At 31.9% G+C, this 16,421-nt stretch overlaps 1 protein-coding gene across 1 annotated transcript in view; it reads right to left on the minus strand.

Annotated features, from left to right (window-relative positions):
- The window catches only part of LOC129224966 (twinkle mtDNA helicase-like), a 32,349-nt gene extending 19,552 nt beyond the window's left edge, over positions 1–12,797 (minus strand). The window contains exons 1-6 of the mRNA XM_054859513.1: positions 12,746–12,797; positions 12,290–12,356; positions 11,490–11,631; positions 9,811–9,977; positions 6,770–6,926; positions 333–451 (exon numbers count right to left, since the gene is read on the minus strand). Coding sequence (XP_054715488.1) covers positions 333–451; positions 6,770–6,926; positions 9,811–9,977; positions 11,490–11,631; positions 12,290–12,356; positions 12,746–12,797 — 704 coding nt within the window. The remainder of the gene's footprint in view (positions 1–332; positions 452–6,769; positions 6,927–9,810; positions 9,978–11,489; positions 11,632–12,289; positions 12,357–12,745) is intronic.
- Between the last annotated feature and the right edge of the window lie 3,624 nt (positions 12,798–16,421).

The following is a 16,421-nucleotide window of genomic DNA, read 5'->3' on the forward strand; positions in this document are numbered from 1 at the left end:
TGTTCTAATTTTCTCAGTTAGAACAGCAAACATAGGAGTTTTTATTGAAGCGAAAGTCCTAAGCTAAACTCAATTCAAGCATTTAACTAAATGCAAAATTAAATGTTACAAGTGATCATAAAATTGAAATTACTTTTCAAACTTACAAAATGCCAGTACAAGAATTTTTCTTTTTTTCAACCAAAACATAAATGAACTCGTCCAATGACAAACACCTTGTTATCAGAGCCATAGTATAGAGATTTTAAGCATGTGTAACAAAAAAAAAAAAAAGACAATCCTATTTAAACTGGTAAAGAAATCTATTTAACAGCTATGATAATATTAATTACCTTATATAATATGCAGATTTCCCCAGATAATGGCCGATGATTTTATGATTATCACAGCTATGTAAAGATGGATGCAACCAGAAAATGACTTTAACAAATTTTTTCAAGGCATAAAGAACCTACAAATACATTAAAGTTATGCACAATTCTATGATACCATGCTATAAATGTGTGTGTGAGTAATTTTATAATGAAATTTTAGAGTACATAACACAAAAAATATTAATCTCATTTCTGACAGTAAAATTAAATAAAAAAGACATTTCTATAGAAATTAGTAAATCATAATGAAAGTTGCGACATATAATGACATTTATACACATACATCAGGAGTGAATTTAGATTTTCCAGGACTATGATGCCAATGAGAAATAATTGAATCCTGAGCCGTGACCAATTTTATGTGAAAGGGAAATTTACCTTTCAAGACAAGAAGTTCCGTCTAGAACTAGACGAGCCTACTTTCCCGTATACCCATACTACTTTCTAGTACCTGATCAATATTCTCAAAAATAGCTAAAATCGCAAATTTTTTCAAACATATTTTTTTTAATATTTTAAGCTGATTTCTAGGAATAAAATATTCCTTACTTTTCTTCAAAAAAACGAACAAATAAAATAGCAGCACCTTTTAAACAAAGCAGCTAATACACTTCTTTCCATTAAAAAATTTTTTTAACAGCTTTCAAAACTAAAAAAAATAATAATAAGTTCATAAAAATAAATACATCATATAAAAAAAATCGTTTCTTTTTCCCCTGTTGCCGAAAATAATTTTTTAAACGAATTAATGCACTTACCAAAATAAAAAAAAAACAATAAAATGTCAACTTAAAGAAATAATTTTCATTGTCAAAAAAAAAAAAAAAAAAATCGTCTGCGCATATTTTTCGAGTTTATTCACCGAAAACTAAATACCTAAATTAAAACTTTAGCGTGAAAATAAAAACAAATCATATCAACAATAATTATTTCACAGTTAAAACCACAGCAGCGGAGTCGGATTCGGAGTCAATCTCATTTTGGGATAAAAGAGTCGGAGTCGAATATCCAAGAATCGGAGTCAGTCATTTGTCCTCCGTGTATAAATGTTTGCCAAAGCTACGAAGTCTGGGAGTCGGAGTCCGATTAATTGTCGGGAACAGGAGTCAGAGTCGGTGTCAGGTGTACCTAAATTCTCGAAGTCGGAGTCGGGAGTAGGTCGTCAAGAGCTATTTCCAACAAAGTTTGTTTGAAGTAAATCCGCCTTTAAGTTCGGAATCTATATTGACTTTCAGTTTCCCCTTAGGCGCTAATGTTAAGAGATTTGAACTGTTCAAAATTGAACGAAAACTTGTTCAAATCAAAAAGATATTTTTGATACATGTTTTTTATCAAAAGTTTTTCCCTACAAAGTTTGTTTGAAGCCACTTCGCTTCTAAGTTCAAGATTTATTTTTGATTTGAATTTCCCCGTAGGCGCTAATGTTAAGTTTTTTTGAGCTGTTCAAAATTGAACAAAAAATTGTTCAAATCAAAAAATGAATTATGGGAATGAGATGTCCTCGCCGAGATCTTTCTAACAAAAAAAAAAATTGTTCGAATCGGACTATTCATTCAAAAGTTATTAGGGGGGGGGGGGACAGACAGACAGACCGACAGACATTTTTCCCCATCTCAATACCCTACTTTCCAATTTTTAATTTTTCAATATTTATCTAACTATTTTATTTATTTTTGACTTTTTTTTGTTTTTCGGGATATTTTTAAGATGTATTAAGCCTTCTTTCATGCCTTTTTCTTCTTTCTCTGATTTTTACTGGGAAAGTAGGCTAAAAAGCAGCACTGGAATGGCATTTTGGTGTATTCCAGCCTAGTTCATCCCTGATATAAAGTTAAACTAGATTGGAATGAAATTGATTTTTCTTCTAAAAGGATTACAACCAGAGGTCTTGAAGGTATGTTAGCCTTTCTTGATTTTTTTGTTCCATAGCTACGCCACTTAAGAATCCGAATTATTTATTAGGAGATGGGGTGAGGGATAATCCAGGTTCTGCCCTTGTCCTCAAAGAGAGAGTCCTAAGCATACTCATTTGAACATTTGTTTCTAAGCTATAGCCATTTATTTGGAGTGTGACCATTTCCCCCACTACACCCTACTATTTATTTGTTTATTTATTTTAATTTTAAGTTACTTAAAATCATTTATAAAGTATCTCATTCTGAAGCATTTAATAAATTTCTAGATTTTCATAAGCAATAATTCAAATAACAAAATGTACACCCAAACCTGTTTTTATGTGGGTTTTTTATGCAATTTTTTTTGTGCGGTATATTAAAATTTCAATCAGATTGGGATTCAACTAACGAATTATTTTTAAAACGAGTGCGAGGTATATTCTTAGCCCTGGCTAATGGGCGGTAATTTACTGAATATGGGAACATGAACGGTTTTGCTGATGATGTCTAAGTTATGGGGATTGTAGAAAATGAAGAACAAGCAAATCAGCTGCAAGAGGATCTAGATCATATTACCGAGTGGGCTGATAAATGGGGTATGGCTGTTAATGTTGGGAAATGTCAAGTGCTATATTTAGGGCATGGAAATAAGTGTACAAGTTTATATTCAGTAAATTACTGCGCCCATTAGCCAGGGCTAAAGCAGAAATGCATGAAATACACCGCCAGTTCAGTCATTTCCAGTCGAGGCTGCAGTTTCGTGCTTATTTGCACTCATCAGCTCGGCATAGGAAAGTGATTGAGCTGGAGATTGAAAATATTTTAAGGACGCCAAGAGTACCAAACAAACTGGTAGCTAGTATCTTCAAGTGCCGACATAAGGCACCCAGATGGGAAGTCACTGTGACCTCCCAAAAATTTCCTTATTCGCAAAATGTTTTGTTTTGTTCATTGTTTTTATGAACGATATTCACAAAAATATTTCTGGGAACATGAATTGTTTTGCTGATGATGTCAAAGTTATGGGGACTGTAGAAAATGAAGAACAAGCAAAACAGCTGCAAGAGGATCTAGATCATATTACAGCAGGGGCGGCAAATAGGGGGGTCAAGAGGGGGCGGTTGCACCCCCAAATGTTTTGAATAGAAGGATAGAAAATGGGTGAATTCAATTTATGGAAGTCGGAAATCAATGTTCATTTAAAAAAATCTCGCTGGTTCTCAGTAACTATTTGATGAGACGTGACACATTCCCAGATTAGAAAAAGTGTTTTTCGTTATTTGGATGACGACTTAGAAATTCATGAAGTATTTTCCGGCCTTTTCAGAACATAGAAAGCTGATAGAGAATAATGGTTGATTTTAACTAAAGAAGACATTTCCTCATATAGCCTAAATATTTCATACTTGTATGCCCAGTGTAACGATGATCTGTCCAATATGAGAGGCTAGTACAAAGTGGTGTGGCTGCAAGGTTTTCACAAGAAAATTTCTTGATATTTTACATTCACTTTTACACTCATTTTTAAGTGTATATTTATTTAATGAGTGTCCATCGCATTCTTTTGCTAGAAACACGTTTCAGCTGCTCAATGTATTATATGCTTTCATGGAAACTTCTTAAAAATGCATGTGATTATTGAATAAAAAAAAAAAACATATACAAATACCTTTTATGGGGCTCTATAACTATGCAATCTTGGAGTGACAAAAAGTGGTCTTCAAGAGTTAAAACCATTAAAACATTTCTCGATAACTTCAAAGCACCGATTTGACGACTGGAAGAATTATTGCAAAACGATTCTTTCAATGGTGAAAAAGCTCATGCCCTTTAGCATGTATGACATTGTTTGAATTTTTATTGAGGAAATTAAAAAAAAAAAATGCTTTACTCTATCAAAACATCCTCAATCCGCTACTCTTAATTTTCGGACTATTCAAGCCAAAGTTCAATCTACAATTGATCTGTGCACCATACTACCATAGTTCAATCTACAATTGAAACTTAAAATAGATTTTGCATAGATGTATATTTCAATCAAGCGTGAAACTTTTCAAAAAAATTCTTTCTGCGTGCCAATTTTAAAAAAGCGCAAAAAAAAAAAAAAAAAAAAAAAAAAAAAAAAAATAAATAAATAAAAGTGACATAAACCCACATGATGATGTGAAGTCAAAGATTTATTTTTTAATATTTTGTATGAAATAATAGATTCAGTTTCAAGTGAAACTAACACAAGATTTGATGATAAATATTTTTCCGTATGGTTTGCTCTATATTATCTGAATAGGATTTCGAAAACGAAAAATAAAATGTTTCAATTATGAGAAAATTTTTTAGCATGAGGCAAAAAAAACTACAAGCAATATACCGCCAAGACCGGTTCACATCCAGAGACTGCAGTTTCGTCCTTGATATGGACCCACCATTCTAAAATAGTGAATAAGAGAGCTGGAGGCAGAGGACATCTCATTGAAGCTGAGAGCGCCGACGAAACTAGATTATTCAACGATGAAAAATTAAGTTCCTCACAATTTTTGTAGTTGCCTGGGTGATTTTGAAGAGCAAGATATAAAAAGTGTTTTGATACATAATTTTTTTACTTCAATTATTTTTTAACTATCAATCAGCTCAGCTAATAGAGAAAGATTTTTTATGTTTCAGGTGTTTAGAGAATTATTTTTGAAGCACAATGGGCAAAAAATTCAAACGAATTCATACATGCTAAAGAGCATGAGCTTTTTCACCATCTTTTCTATTTAGCTGTACTGGCAAAACAGCACGACACTGGGCACTGATAGATTAGTAACACGATTCCCTGCTCTTCCGAATTCCAAAAATCATGCATTAAAACTTTTCCAAAAGATATTATACCTTTAGTATCGAGATGTTTTGCATGATAACTTATTAGAGAGTGAATCAGAATTTTAATTGTTTCTAAACACTAATTTTTATTCATATTAAACCGATTTTATGACCACTTCCTGTTAGCTAATGTGTGTTTGGGACACTAGCAATACATATTTGAGAAACTCGACCCCCCAAACGAAATGCTGAAATGCCGCCCCTGTATTACAGAGTGGGCTGATAAATGGGGTATGGCTGTTAATGTTGGGAAATGTCAAGTGCTACATTTAGGGCATGGAAAGTGTACAAGTTATTATTTGCAAGGTTCAGTCATTAGTCGGGCAGACAAAGTTACTGATCTGGGGGTCTTAATAAGTCAGGATTTAAAGTTTAGCCAACAGTGCAGCATTGTTAGTAACAAGGCCAATAAGATGCTTGGGTTTATCAACAGATCTATTTCAAACAAATCTAAAGAAGTTCTTCTGCCCTTATATAGAAGTTTGGTAAGACCTCATTTGGAGTATGCTGTTCAGTTTTGGTCTCCTTATCTTAAGAAAGACATTAATGTATTGGAAAGGGTTCAAAGGCGAGCTTTCTGACTTAGACTATGATTCCAGGCTTAGAAGGCTAAAACTGTACAGTCTTGAGCAAAGAAGAGACCGGGGGGACATGATTCAGTTGTTTAAATTTATTAAAATGAAAGATGTTATGGGGCTGAAGTTTAGCACTGAAAACAGGACAAGGGGTCATTGTTTTAAGCTATTTAAATCTCAGGCTAACATGGATGTTAGGAAAAATTATTATTTTAGCAGGGTAGTGGAACCTTGGAGCAGTTTACCGGAAGAGGTGGTAATGAGCAAGGGAGTAGATAGTTTTAAGAGGGCCATTGATCTTCACTGGTGATTGTAAATTGACTAGGACCAGTCTAGCTGGGCCCAGAGCCTGTTGCTGGTCGACACTTTTGTATTTGTATAAAATTTTGTCTGAGCACTCAGCAAAAATTATCAATTGGTTCATTTTTATTTCGTTAAAAAATTAACATTTTGTCAGTTTTTGGGTTATTTTCTATGTGAGACTTTTTATATGCGGTCCCTATCCACTGCATAAAAACAGGTTTGGGTGTATTTCACTAAAGAGCCTGGGAATGAAAAAGATAAAAACTCCAAAATTTTCTTTAATTTAAAAAAATTTCACGCTTTTTTGATAGGACATGACTGAAACTGTGAGCAAACCTTGACATAGCCTTTTTAAAACTACTTGACAGTGCTTACGAACTTAAGTTTTTTTTCTTTTTGCATGGGTGCAGTTACATTTGGACTACGGTCCTTATTTCTTAGTTAAATTCTAAGTTCATTTTACTTTAATGTATTTTGGACTGATCAGCCTCCAGCAACTGCAATTGACCCCTAAAGATTCATCAACTCTCTATTAACCCTCTTCATTGACTCCTTTGAAAATTTTATTTACCCGTATTGATTATTTTGGGAAACTCTGCTCAAAAACAATCACATTTATACATAAATGAGCTGAATATTGAGTCATTAATTGGGCAAGGTTGTGCTAAGAGTAATAGCATGATAATATGCATCAATAACTTAACACTATTATTAACAACAATGAAACACACTAAAACTAGTTTTATTTTATAAAACTTACTTCTGGAACAAAGTTTTTAAACTCATAAGACAAAGATAAAGCAGAGATATCAGTTTCTTGGTTTATAGCTATAGCATCCAATGGATGAGAAGTTACAACAAGATGTCTTTGATTTGGACCAATCAGAGACCACCCAAACAGTAATGATTCTTTCTGCCTGGAACAATATAGAAATGATGTTTTATATTATTGCATATTCAATTAAAAATATTTTTGTAATTTTATTTAATTATTCACTTATACACCATCTTTTTCTTTAAAATCAGTTTTATTTTACCCTTGGATCAATAACCATGACCAACAGCGACAGGAAAGTTCTCTTTAGTGTAATAGTAATACTTTGAATTTTAAACAAATACAGTAAAACCCCTCCTAATGGACACCCCGCAAAGGTGGACACCCCTCTTATGCAGACAATTTTTAATTCCTGGGTTCCATGGCAAATAACATTATTTAACCCCTCTCCTGGGGACACACCTCTATTGCGGACAAAAAACAAAAGTCCCATTAGTGTCTGCATTAGAGAGATTTTACTGTATTTAGTGTATCAGAAACTCTATAATAATAATAATAATAATAATAATAATAAACAGCTTTTGGAATCTCTAAACTATTACATTTGAATATTTTGTTCTTTTTAATATTACAATTTATTTTGAATACACAATATCAAAATAGAATGCATATCTTATCCTGAAGTCAAAACAATAAAGGGGTATATGAAATTGATGGACCCTTAATTATCTTAAACACAGGGAAAGATAATGACTTTCAGTTTTTTGTTTCAAGAGAAAGTCACCTTTAGGTCTAAGTATTGACAATATGAACATAATCCTGAGTATAATATTCACTCCATAATGTAAAGTGGGAGAGAGGGGATCCGCCCCCCCTGAGAGTTTTTTAAAAATTTGTAGTCTTAAAAATGCATTTTAGTCTTATATTTTTCAAAAACTTTTAATTTCACTTTGGGTGTCTCCCATAGCAACACCACTGCCTTTGTAAATTAGCTTTAAGAAATTCAAATAAGTAGAACAGGAGCATGGGGGGGGGGGGAACAGTTTGGAGCCTTTGATTTAAAAATTAATGCCAATTCTATATGATTTCCCATACAAGTAAGGACTTTTCATTTATTTGACAATATTTACTGCTTCTCAGATTTTTTGGAAGATTATTACAGGGTTTGTACTCAATTTCAGAAATAAAATGAAGGAGTTTTGAAGGAGTAAAATAAGGTTTTGCAGGAGTACTAATGGGCTGTCATTAAATGTCACGCTTTTAACAACATACTTAACCCCTCTTTGTCACTATATGTCACACTTCACCTACTCCTCCTCTTGTCACATGTCATATTTTTTGTAAACATATTGTTACAATAACTGAGTGATGTTACATATTGTCCTCCTCTCTTTTCCTCTTGTCACAATTTCATGAACCTGTCTCCCCCTCAAGGCATGACATCACTTGTGATGACCTTTTTACAATATCATAACTGTGATTCACTAAACAATTGTCCTTTTAACACAATCACCTAATATAGTACATCTACTTATGTGTTTTTAAATAATTAAATAATAATTAAAAACCTGACCTTTGCTGCTGAGAGTGTGGTGGAGGGAAAAACAATAATCATAAAACTTAAAAAATAGCCAAGCACCATTTGAGCATGTTTTACTTCACTTATGAACTGTCTTAATCCATCTAATAATATTTTCATTTTCAACTTTTATGACTTCTATAATCAATTTGTAAATCACATCTTTATGAAAAAGATAAATAAACAAATTACTACATTAAAATTGCCCTTATACCCTTGCCCTTGTGACGAAGTTAAGTTGCCGATCGAAGTATTTTAAGTTACTGTCATAGAGGAAGGTTGTATTTTATGTAAAAAAGAAGGAGTATTGAAGGAGTCAAAACCAAAGTGAAGGAGTTTGAAGGGCCCTTCGAAAAAATTTCCTAAATGAAGGAGTATTGGAGGAGTTTTGAAGGAGCGTACAAACCCTGTATTACTAATTTTTTTTGATGGAATTACATAACAAATTTCATTTCTAGTTTTCATTTTGTTTTGTCAATATCTATACATCATACATTCACTGTCAATATCTATCTATCACTATACATGTCATACTTCTTCTGTTCTACCCTGTTGCTTTTCTGGGATGACTTTTCATCCTAAAGTTCACAGTTCGTTGTATTAAAAAAGGGGTTCCTTGAAACCTCGAAACATGAGTCTGCAGTAATCTGCAAACTTTGTGAAATAAACACTGTTCCATCTTATTTTAAGAAACTCAATCTTTCAGTTTTTTATCAAACTATTTAAAGGTTCCTGAAACAAAACATACAATGTCCTTATCAAATATGTTTTTTACATATACACCCTGAATAAGTTTTTAACAAATGGCACTGTTCAAAGCTACCCTACTAAACAATGCCATTTAAAAAAAATCAGTTTTCCAGATTTGACAAGACAAATAATTTGTCTCAAAAGGGTATAAACAGGGGTGATTGTGAGTTCATTAAAAAATACCTGAAAGTTTCAAAGCGAGAACGGGGGGAGGGGGGGTAATCTTTGGCCCCTATTACTTAAGTGCACCTTTGCCATAGTATTAAATAGTTCTGAGTCTATTGTGTGTATATTTGATTAAATTTTTAATTGGTTACAAAGTTACTTTTGAGCTGGTGTTATACAAATTATCTTGACATTTGTCCATCTTAAGGGATAGGTGTCCATCTTAAGGCTCTTGCAGGTATATTTGATGAGTACTATGTAATATAAAAAAATTGCGGAGGTAGGGAGATAAAAGCATAACAAAAAAAAAACATAATTCCGGTATTTTCGGACATAAAAATACCGAAAATACGTCCGAAAATACCGGAAATTCGGTAAAATACCGGAACACAATCACCCCTGGTATAAATTAAACTAACAAACTAAATGTATAGCAACAATTTTACTTTAGTTTGTTTTACTAATTTGAAACTCCTAATTTAAAATAATAATAATAATAATAATAATAAAGGTTTTCAAAAGGTAAACTTACTTTTCAGTTGCATACGAAATCAGTTTTTCATCAATTAAGTCATTGGCCCAAACATAAGTCTGAAGGGCAGCAAATTCCTTACTAAGATCATCAAATGGAAACAATAAAGAATTCTTATCAGCCGAGAGCTTTACATTATATTTGCGAAAAAACTGAACACCAAGACCCTGTTGAAATATTGCACAATAGAATTAGATTCATAAAAAAAATTATCAAGACAAAAAATGTATTATAATTAGTTTATGTTTCTTTTTCCTCTCAGCAGCAGAATTTATAATGTACCTGTTTTAGTGCTAAACTAGTATGAAACTGTCTAGTGGTTAGGGCTGCTGTCTTTCACAAAGAGGACCTGAACTCAATACCAGGCATGTGAGGAACCTGTCACTTATATTATGCTATGGTGCAATTGAAGGCTTTACAGAGAAAAGTTTTAATGCTAGAAATAGCATTTGATAAAAGGGGAAATAAAAGTGACCCCATCTCATGACTGAAGTTTGATGGTTTAGTGCGCAAATGTGCTAAGTAACTTCTGCTTATTTTCCTGTAAAGCATGTTTTAAGTTTAATGTTGAATAAAAATACAAATTTGTTATTCAATAATTCTGAAATTCTATAAAACATACATTATAGCTAAGAAAAAAAGGCCTAACTATATGAATCACGTGTACTCAAAAGTAAAAAAGTACCACACTGCAACATTTGTCAGATTCTTAAGAAAATCTGCAGTCTATTTCTACATGGGCAAATTTTTTTCAGATTTTTTTTGAGAATAAAATGTTTAATTTCAGCAGAAAAAAGATTATTTTCTAGCGTATTTTCTGGGATATAACTAACAAGTACCATGTACTTGCAGTTGAACCTTGCACTGCCATCTTTTGCGACTTCTGGACAAACGCAATAGCCGTGTTTACATGGAAATTTTCTACACCAGAAAAAGCCCTGCTTTTAACCACACTCCGGATATTTGCCGAGGACATGTGGAGTTTTCCTCCTTCTGCAATCTACTGGAGTCAAAGCGGGGTTTTTACACAGAATGCACTTTGCAAAACAATTTTGTGCACTAGCTGAATATAGCTGCGAAGGATGCTGGGTAAAACCGTTACCTTGGATACATGGTACAAGCTCTTTTTGCATGTGTGAGCAGCGTATTTTCCATCTGATTTTTCCCGGAGTTGGAGCGGGGAAATATGAGGTACAAATGACTCATGTAAACGCAGCTCTAATGACAACTGCTTTTCTTCAACGGATGACCGCTTTTCGTCTTCACACTTATTGTTTTATACTAATCTATTACCATGCTTGAAAAATATTTCATTTTCAAGAGAAGAATGAAAGTAAACATTATTACAGAAAAAGAAAAGGATGTCACCATGGAAATGAAATAATTCCACTTTGAAAAATTATAATTTTTAAAAATGTGTGGTTCATGCAAAATTTTCCACCCTAGGCAGCTGCCTACTCTGCCTATTGGGAAATTGGGTTCTATTCTGATTAGTTATTTATTGATTTACCCTAAAAAATAACTTCTTAGATGGAACGCTGTAAAATTTTTTCAATTTTTTGTGAAAAAATATCAGATTAATGACACAGAAACACTGATCATCTCCATATAGTGAAAAAGAATAATTTTAAAAGAAACTGTCATATTATCAAAAACATTTTTTCATCACAAATACATACCTTAAGACCAAATCTCAAAAATATAGACTGTAAATCACACTCATCTAAGTCATCAAGTAAAAACCCTTCTTCCAGAGTAAAAAGCAATTTCAATGATATTTGTTTGTCTTGAACTGAACCAGGCTTACTTTTACAAGCAATTCTAAAGAAGAATATTGAAATTTTTACAAGATTTGAAAACATATAACATCAACATATGTAAATACATAAAGAGTTGACCAATTTGACATATCTGCTAAATTACTGATGTTAAAAATAATAAGGAAAAAAAAAATATCTGAGGTGTGCATGTAGGTATTGTCATTGATGATTAACTTATGTATACTTCTACAAAAAAACAACTTTTTATTATAAAGATACTTTTTCAGTATAACTTTCTCCATTTCATTTAGACCGTGACTTACACATTGCAGGGGTGCTCATCTCCCCCAAGAGCAATAGCACTTCCCCCTCCCCCCAAATACCACAAAGACATCATAACAAGGCTTTGGCAAATTTTTAAAAACTTAAAACTTGCAAAATATGCATCAAGAATGTTTTTTTTAGAAAAAAGAAAAGAAATCAAATACTAACAGTAAGACTGAATTTAATTAGACCTTAAAATAATTAGTTTAAAATAATAAAAAATATGTATTTACTTTTAAGTTTTTTAAAAAATTTAAAGTCACTATTTATTTGGCCACTAAATAAATATTCAGTTATTTGATCAAATCACTATTTGTTACATCCATATTCTTAAATTTAGGAATTTAAAGAAATGCAGGGAAAATATTTTGATATTAATATTTAAATATACTTACTTGTTTTCAAATGGTATAGATGCCATTCTAGAATGGCAGAAAAATGTAGCATTAGAAACAAATGCAGCTGAAAATAAATAAATAAATATATTCAAATAACATATAGCAAAAGGAATAAATGATGGATAAAAAAAAAGTTAAAAAAAAAAAAAAAGTAAAACTGACAGTTTAGATTTTTTAGGTGTTAAAAATTTTATTCATCTTTTTTCATGCATTCAACTTTTTTTTGGAACAACTTTAAGTTTTTGATGATCAATACCCACAAAACTACAGAAAGAAATCTAGCTTATGAATCTCTTCCTGGTTTGTCTGAGTGTTAACAGAACAGCAGGACTTTAAAGGAATGTCAGGAGATTGCCATTTTTGCTGGACATTGAGACAAAAATAGGAGTTGTGTTTTGCCATCTGGTCACTTTACACACATAGAAACAGTATACATTTTTAGATTAACATTACTCCATGAGAATGGAAAACCACTTGCTATATTAACTAGTTGATTCCACGACATGTTCAGGCAGCTTTTTTTTTTTTTTTGTGGGGACAGAAAGCTCAGTCCAGAACAGAGAAAAATATTTAAAGTGCCCATATACCAAGGGGGGTTAAATTGTATCAAATAAGTTAGTATATACAGATTGAGCCAAATAATTTGCAATTAGGAGTGAAAGCTACAAAAATTTTCAAGATGGAAATTTTTCAAACAGAAAGGGAGCGTGTCCTAAATTTAGTTTTCAAGTATGTAAAAGGATTGAATACAACAGCACTTTATAAATATTTTCTATTTTTGAACACTTTTTGCAAAAAAGAAGTTTCTGGTAAAATCCATCACAATTCAGTCAAAAAAAGTTATCTTCATAGCTTAGGAAGTTTTTGAATTTATCATAGGTTAAAATACAGAAAAAAGTAAGTTACTAGCACATTTTTGTTTTTCCCGAAAAAAATTTCCGGCCCGAGATACAGCCCGCCAAAGATGGCAACCGGGGCACCATTTCTCACTTTGATGAAAAATTTCAAACTACTTTATCTCCAAAATGGTGCATGATATTTTGATGCAGTTTTTTTTTTAGTTTTGAATATAATTATTATTTCTTTAAGACAATATGCAATATTTGGAAATTTGTGCTTCATATATGAGTTTTTAATCATAAGCTTTATTTGTGAAATGAAAAGAAGTAAAATACTAATAGGTCTGCTAAAAAATGTGGCACATGTCGTTTGCCAGTCAGAGGAGAAAGCTCTGATTTAGTTTTTAAGCTCAACTATCATGTCAAGGGGGGTGCAAATTGTGCCATCAAGATTTTTTTTGGAGGGGGGGGGATTTTTAAAATGTATTTATTTATTGATACATTTTTAATCTAAACTATTTATTTTTATTTTATTAATTTAAAGTATTTTGCGTGTATGTTATTGGCGTAGCACAGAACGTTACTAACAAAATAATAATAATTTAAAATGAATAAATAAATAAATGATTAAAACATATTTTAAAAAAATGGATGAAATAAAAAAGAGGGCTAAAAGTAAACTAGTATGTTGTGGCCATCACAAAACATTCTTCTATATCTTTCTTATGAATTCTGATCCCTCTCTATGCTTGACGAAAAAGCAATATTCCCAGCAAAAAATAAATAAAATTAAAAAATTACGCATACAAAAACTTGACGACCGTCCCAATTTCTGAATCATCGCAAACGCAAAGCAAATAGCGAAACTTGAAAGTTATTTTAAAAGCCTTGCTTGGATTGATTAGGCATGTTATTTGTCAACAAAAATAAGATGGCAACAGTTAAAAATTTTAAATCATTGAGATAATGTTTCCAATTATTTCCCAACAATTAAAATCATGTGAAATATGCAGACGAAAGTCTATTACAATTTATCTTTCTTATTGTTGCATTTATAAAGCTATTTTTATTAGCATAAAATTTTCTAAAAAAATCAGCCCCTCTTGGAGCGATTGGTGCCAAAATTGAACCAATGCCTGTTTACATATAGGTTCACATTTATTTTAAATTTCATCTAGAATGAACTATTACTTCTTGAGAAACATAACTAGCAAAGAAAAAGAAAGAATGTTCGGTTGCACCACTCCCTTTTCAGCTACTGACGCCAAAATAGAATCAGCTCTTGTACCCTCTATGGGCTAATTGTAGATAAATTTTTGTTTGATTCCGTTCATTATTTCTTGAAACATAGCAGTCACAAGTGAGGACAAAAAACAGTCTATAGCTCAGCCCCCATTTTAGCTATCAACACCAAAATTGAATCAGCACCTGCACATGTTATGGGACACGTATGGACCGAATTTTGTTTGATTCTGCCAGGTACTTCCTGGGGAATAGCAGGCAAACATAACTCAAGAATCATTCCATTGCACCACCCCCCTTAGAGGAATTCGCGCCAAAAACCAATAGGCACAAGTTCACATAAGGACACATATGTGTACCAAATTTCGTTTGATTTCATGTGGTAGTTTTTGCTGTAAAGCGACCACAAAAAATCGGTCACACACACACACAGACTGACATTTTCCAAAAATGGTCAAAATGGAGACAGCAAACCTCAAAACGTTTAAATCCGTGGAAAGAAAAGAGTTGAGAATCTTTTTTTGTTGGGGGGGGGGGAGGATTTGAGCTATTGAACTTCGGGGGAATAGGCAGAGGCAGACTAATATAAAATGAAAAACTTTCTGCAAACACAAATCCTAACTAGAAAATTTTCAGCAAAAAATTATTTTGCCTAACTCGCCCTTGAATAAAGAATTAAATTTGTATTCAAATATGAAAGAGGCAAAAAAAAAAAAAGCTATAAATCTTTTTTTTTTTTTTGCAATAAAATATAGTTAGTGCTTATTTTTCACCAACTGAAGAAAACTGCCAAAACGATTTTTTTTTCACACATGTGCTTTAAAAGACTTTTGGAGAAAGGCTTTAACAGAAATAAACTAGGATTTTTTAAAAAAATTCCCTTAAAAAAATAAATAAATTAACGTTAGCAGTTTGAAATTTTTTTTTTGGAGAGCCAAAAATTTTCTGTGAACTCCGTTCGTGGGTTTGTCTATATTATGCAAGACTGGGAATGAGCACCTCCATAACTACCTTAGAACAGAATGTGATTAGGTGAAAGACAATCCATGATGCTGCTTAGGGAAGCCAAACTATCCACTTCTACATGGTAGTACAAAGCAGAATTTTGTTATATAAAATCACAGGTTGGTTTTTTATTAATTTTTTTTTTTTGTTTTCAACTGTCACAATGATTTTGGTAATAATTTATTGCATTCACATAATTTTCAAACAGCTTATTTTTGTATAATCTATCAAAAACCAAGTGAGGGGTATTCAGAATTGACACAAGGTTGAGGAATGGGACAGCCAGAAAAACCTATAAAAAAGATACTGTCCACCCCGCTTAATCGAATATTGTTGGTTCCAAGAAATATTATTCGATTAAGCGGGGTATTTAAATAAGCAGCAAAATTATATTTACCTTTTTAAATTGACAACATAAGTCTTAAAACATAATAATAATAAATCAATTTCTATATCGAGGAATTAATTAATGTTATTGGTGAAATTTTTTTGAAATAAGCTAAATAAACAACAGAATAGTTTAATAATAATAAGCATATATATTATAGGTACGTATGAAAATTATAAAGAGAAACTTACAATTTGAGTTATGAAATCCTTGATTCAGCACCTCTTTTTAGTACATTATTTTTTGAAAAATTCCATAACAGTGAGTTACTTGTTCAAGGTATTTTAGGAGCATATTTCTGACTCTCTTTTTTCCCTTCCTTATCTGCTGTGTTTTACATTTAATATTTATCAATTTATTATCAACTAAAATATATATTTCTTGGTGTTATTTCATTTAATTATCGACTATGCTTTTTTTTTTTTTTTGTAATGGCCAAGACAAAAGAAACTGTATAGACTAGTGGAATCGTTTTGATGGAATATGAATTTTGTTTTTCTCGCCCATTGTTGACAAAAATATTACTTTATATTTTTAAGTCAACAATTGGTTGTACTTAATTTATTTCTAATTTGTTAAAAAAATTTCTCAGCAAAAACAGTTCCGAAAGCTGATCAATATTCGATTATCTGGGGAAATTATTCAATTAAGCAGG

This window comes from Uloborus diversus, chromosome 6 (assembly GCF_026930045.1).
Source record: "Uloborus diversus isolate 005 chromosome 6, Udiv.v.3.1, whole genome shotgun sequence".
NCBI classification, from domain to species: domain Eukaryota; kingdom Metazoa; phylum Arthropoda; class Arachnida; order Araneae; family Uloboridae; genus Uloborus; species Uloborus diversus.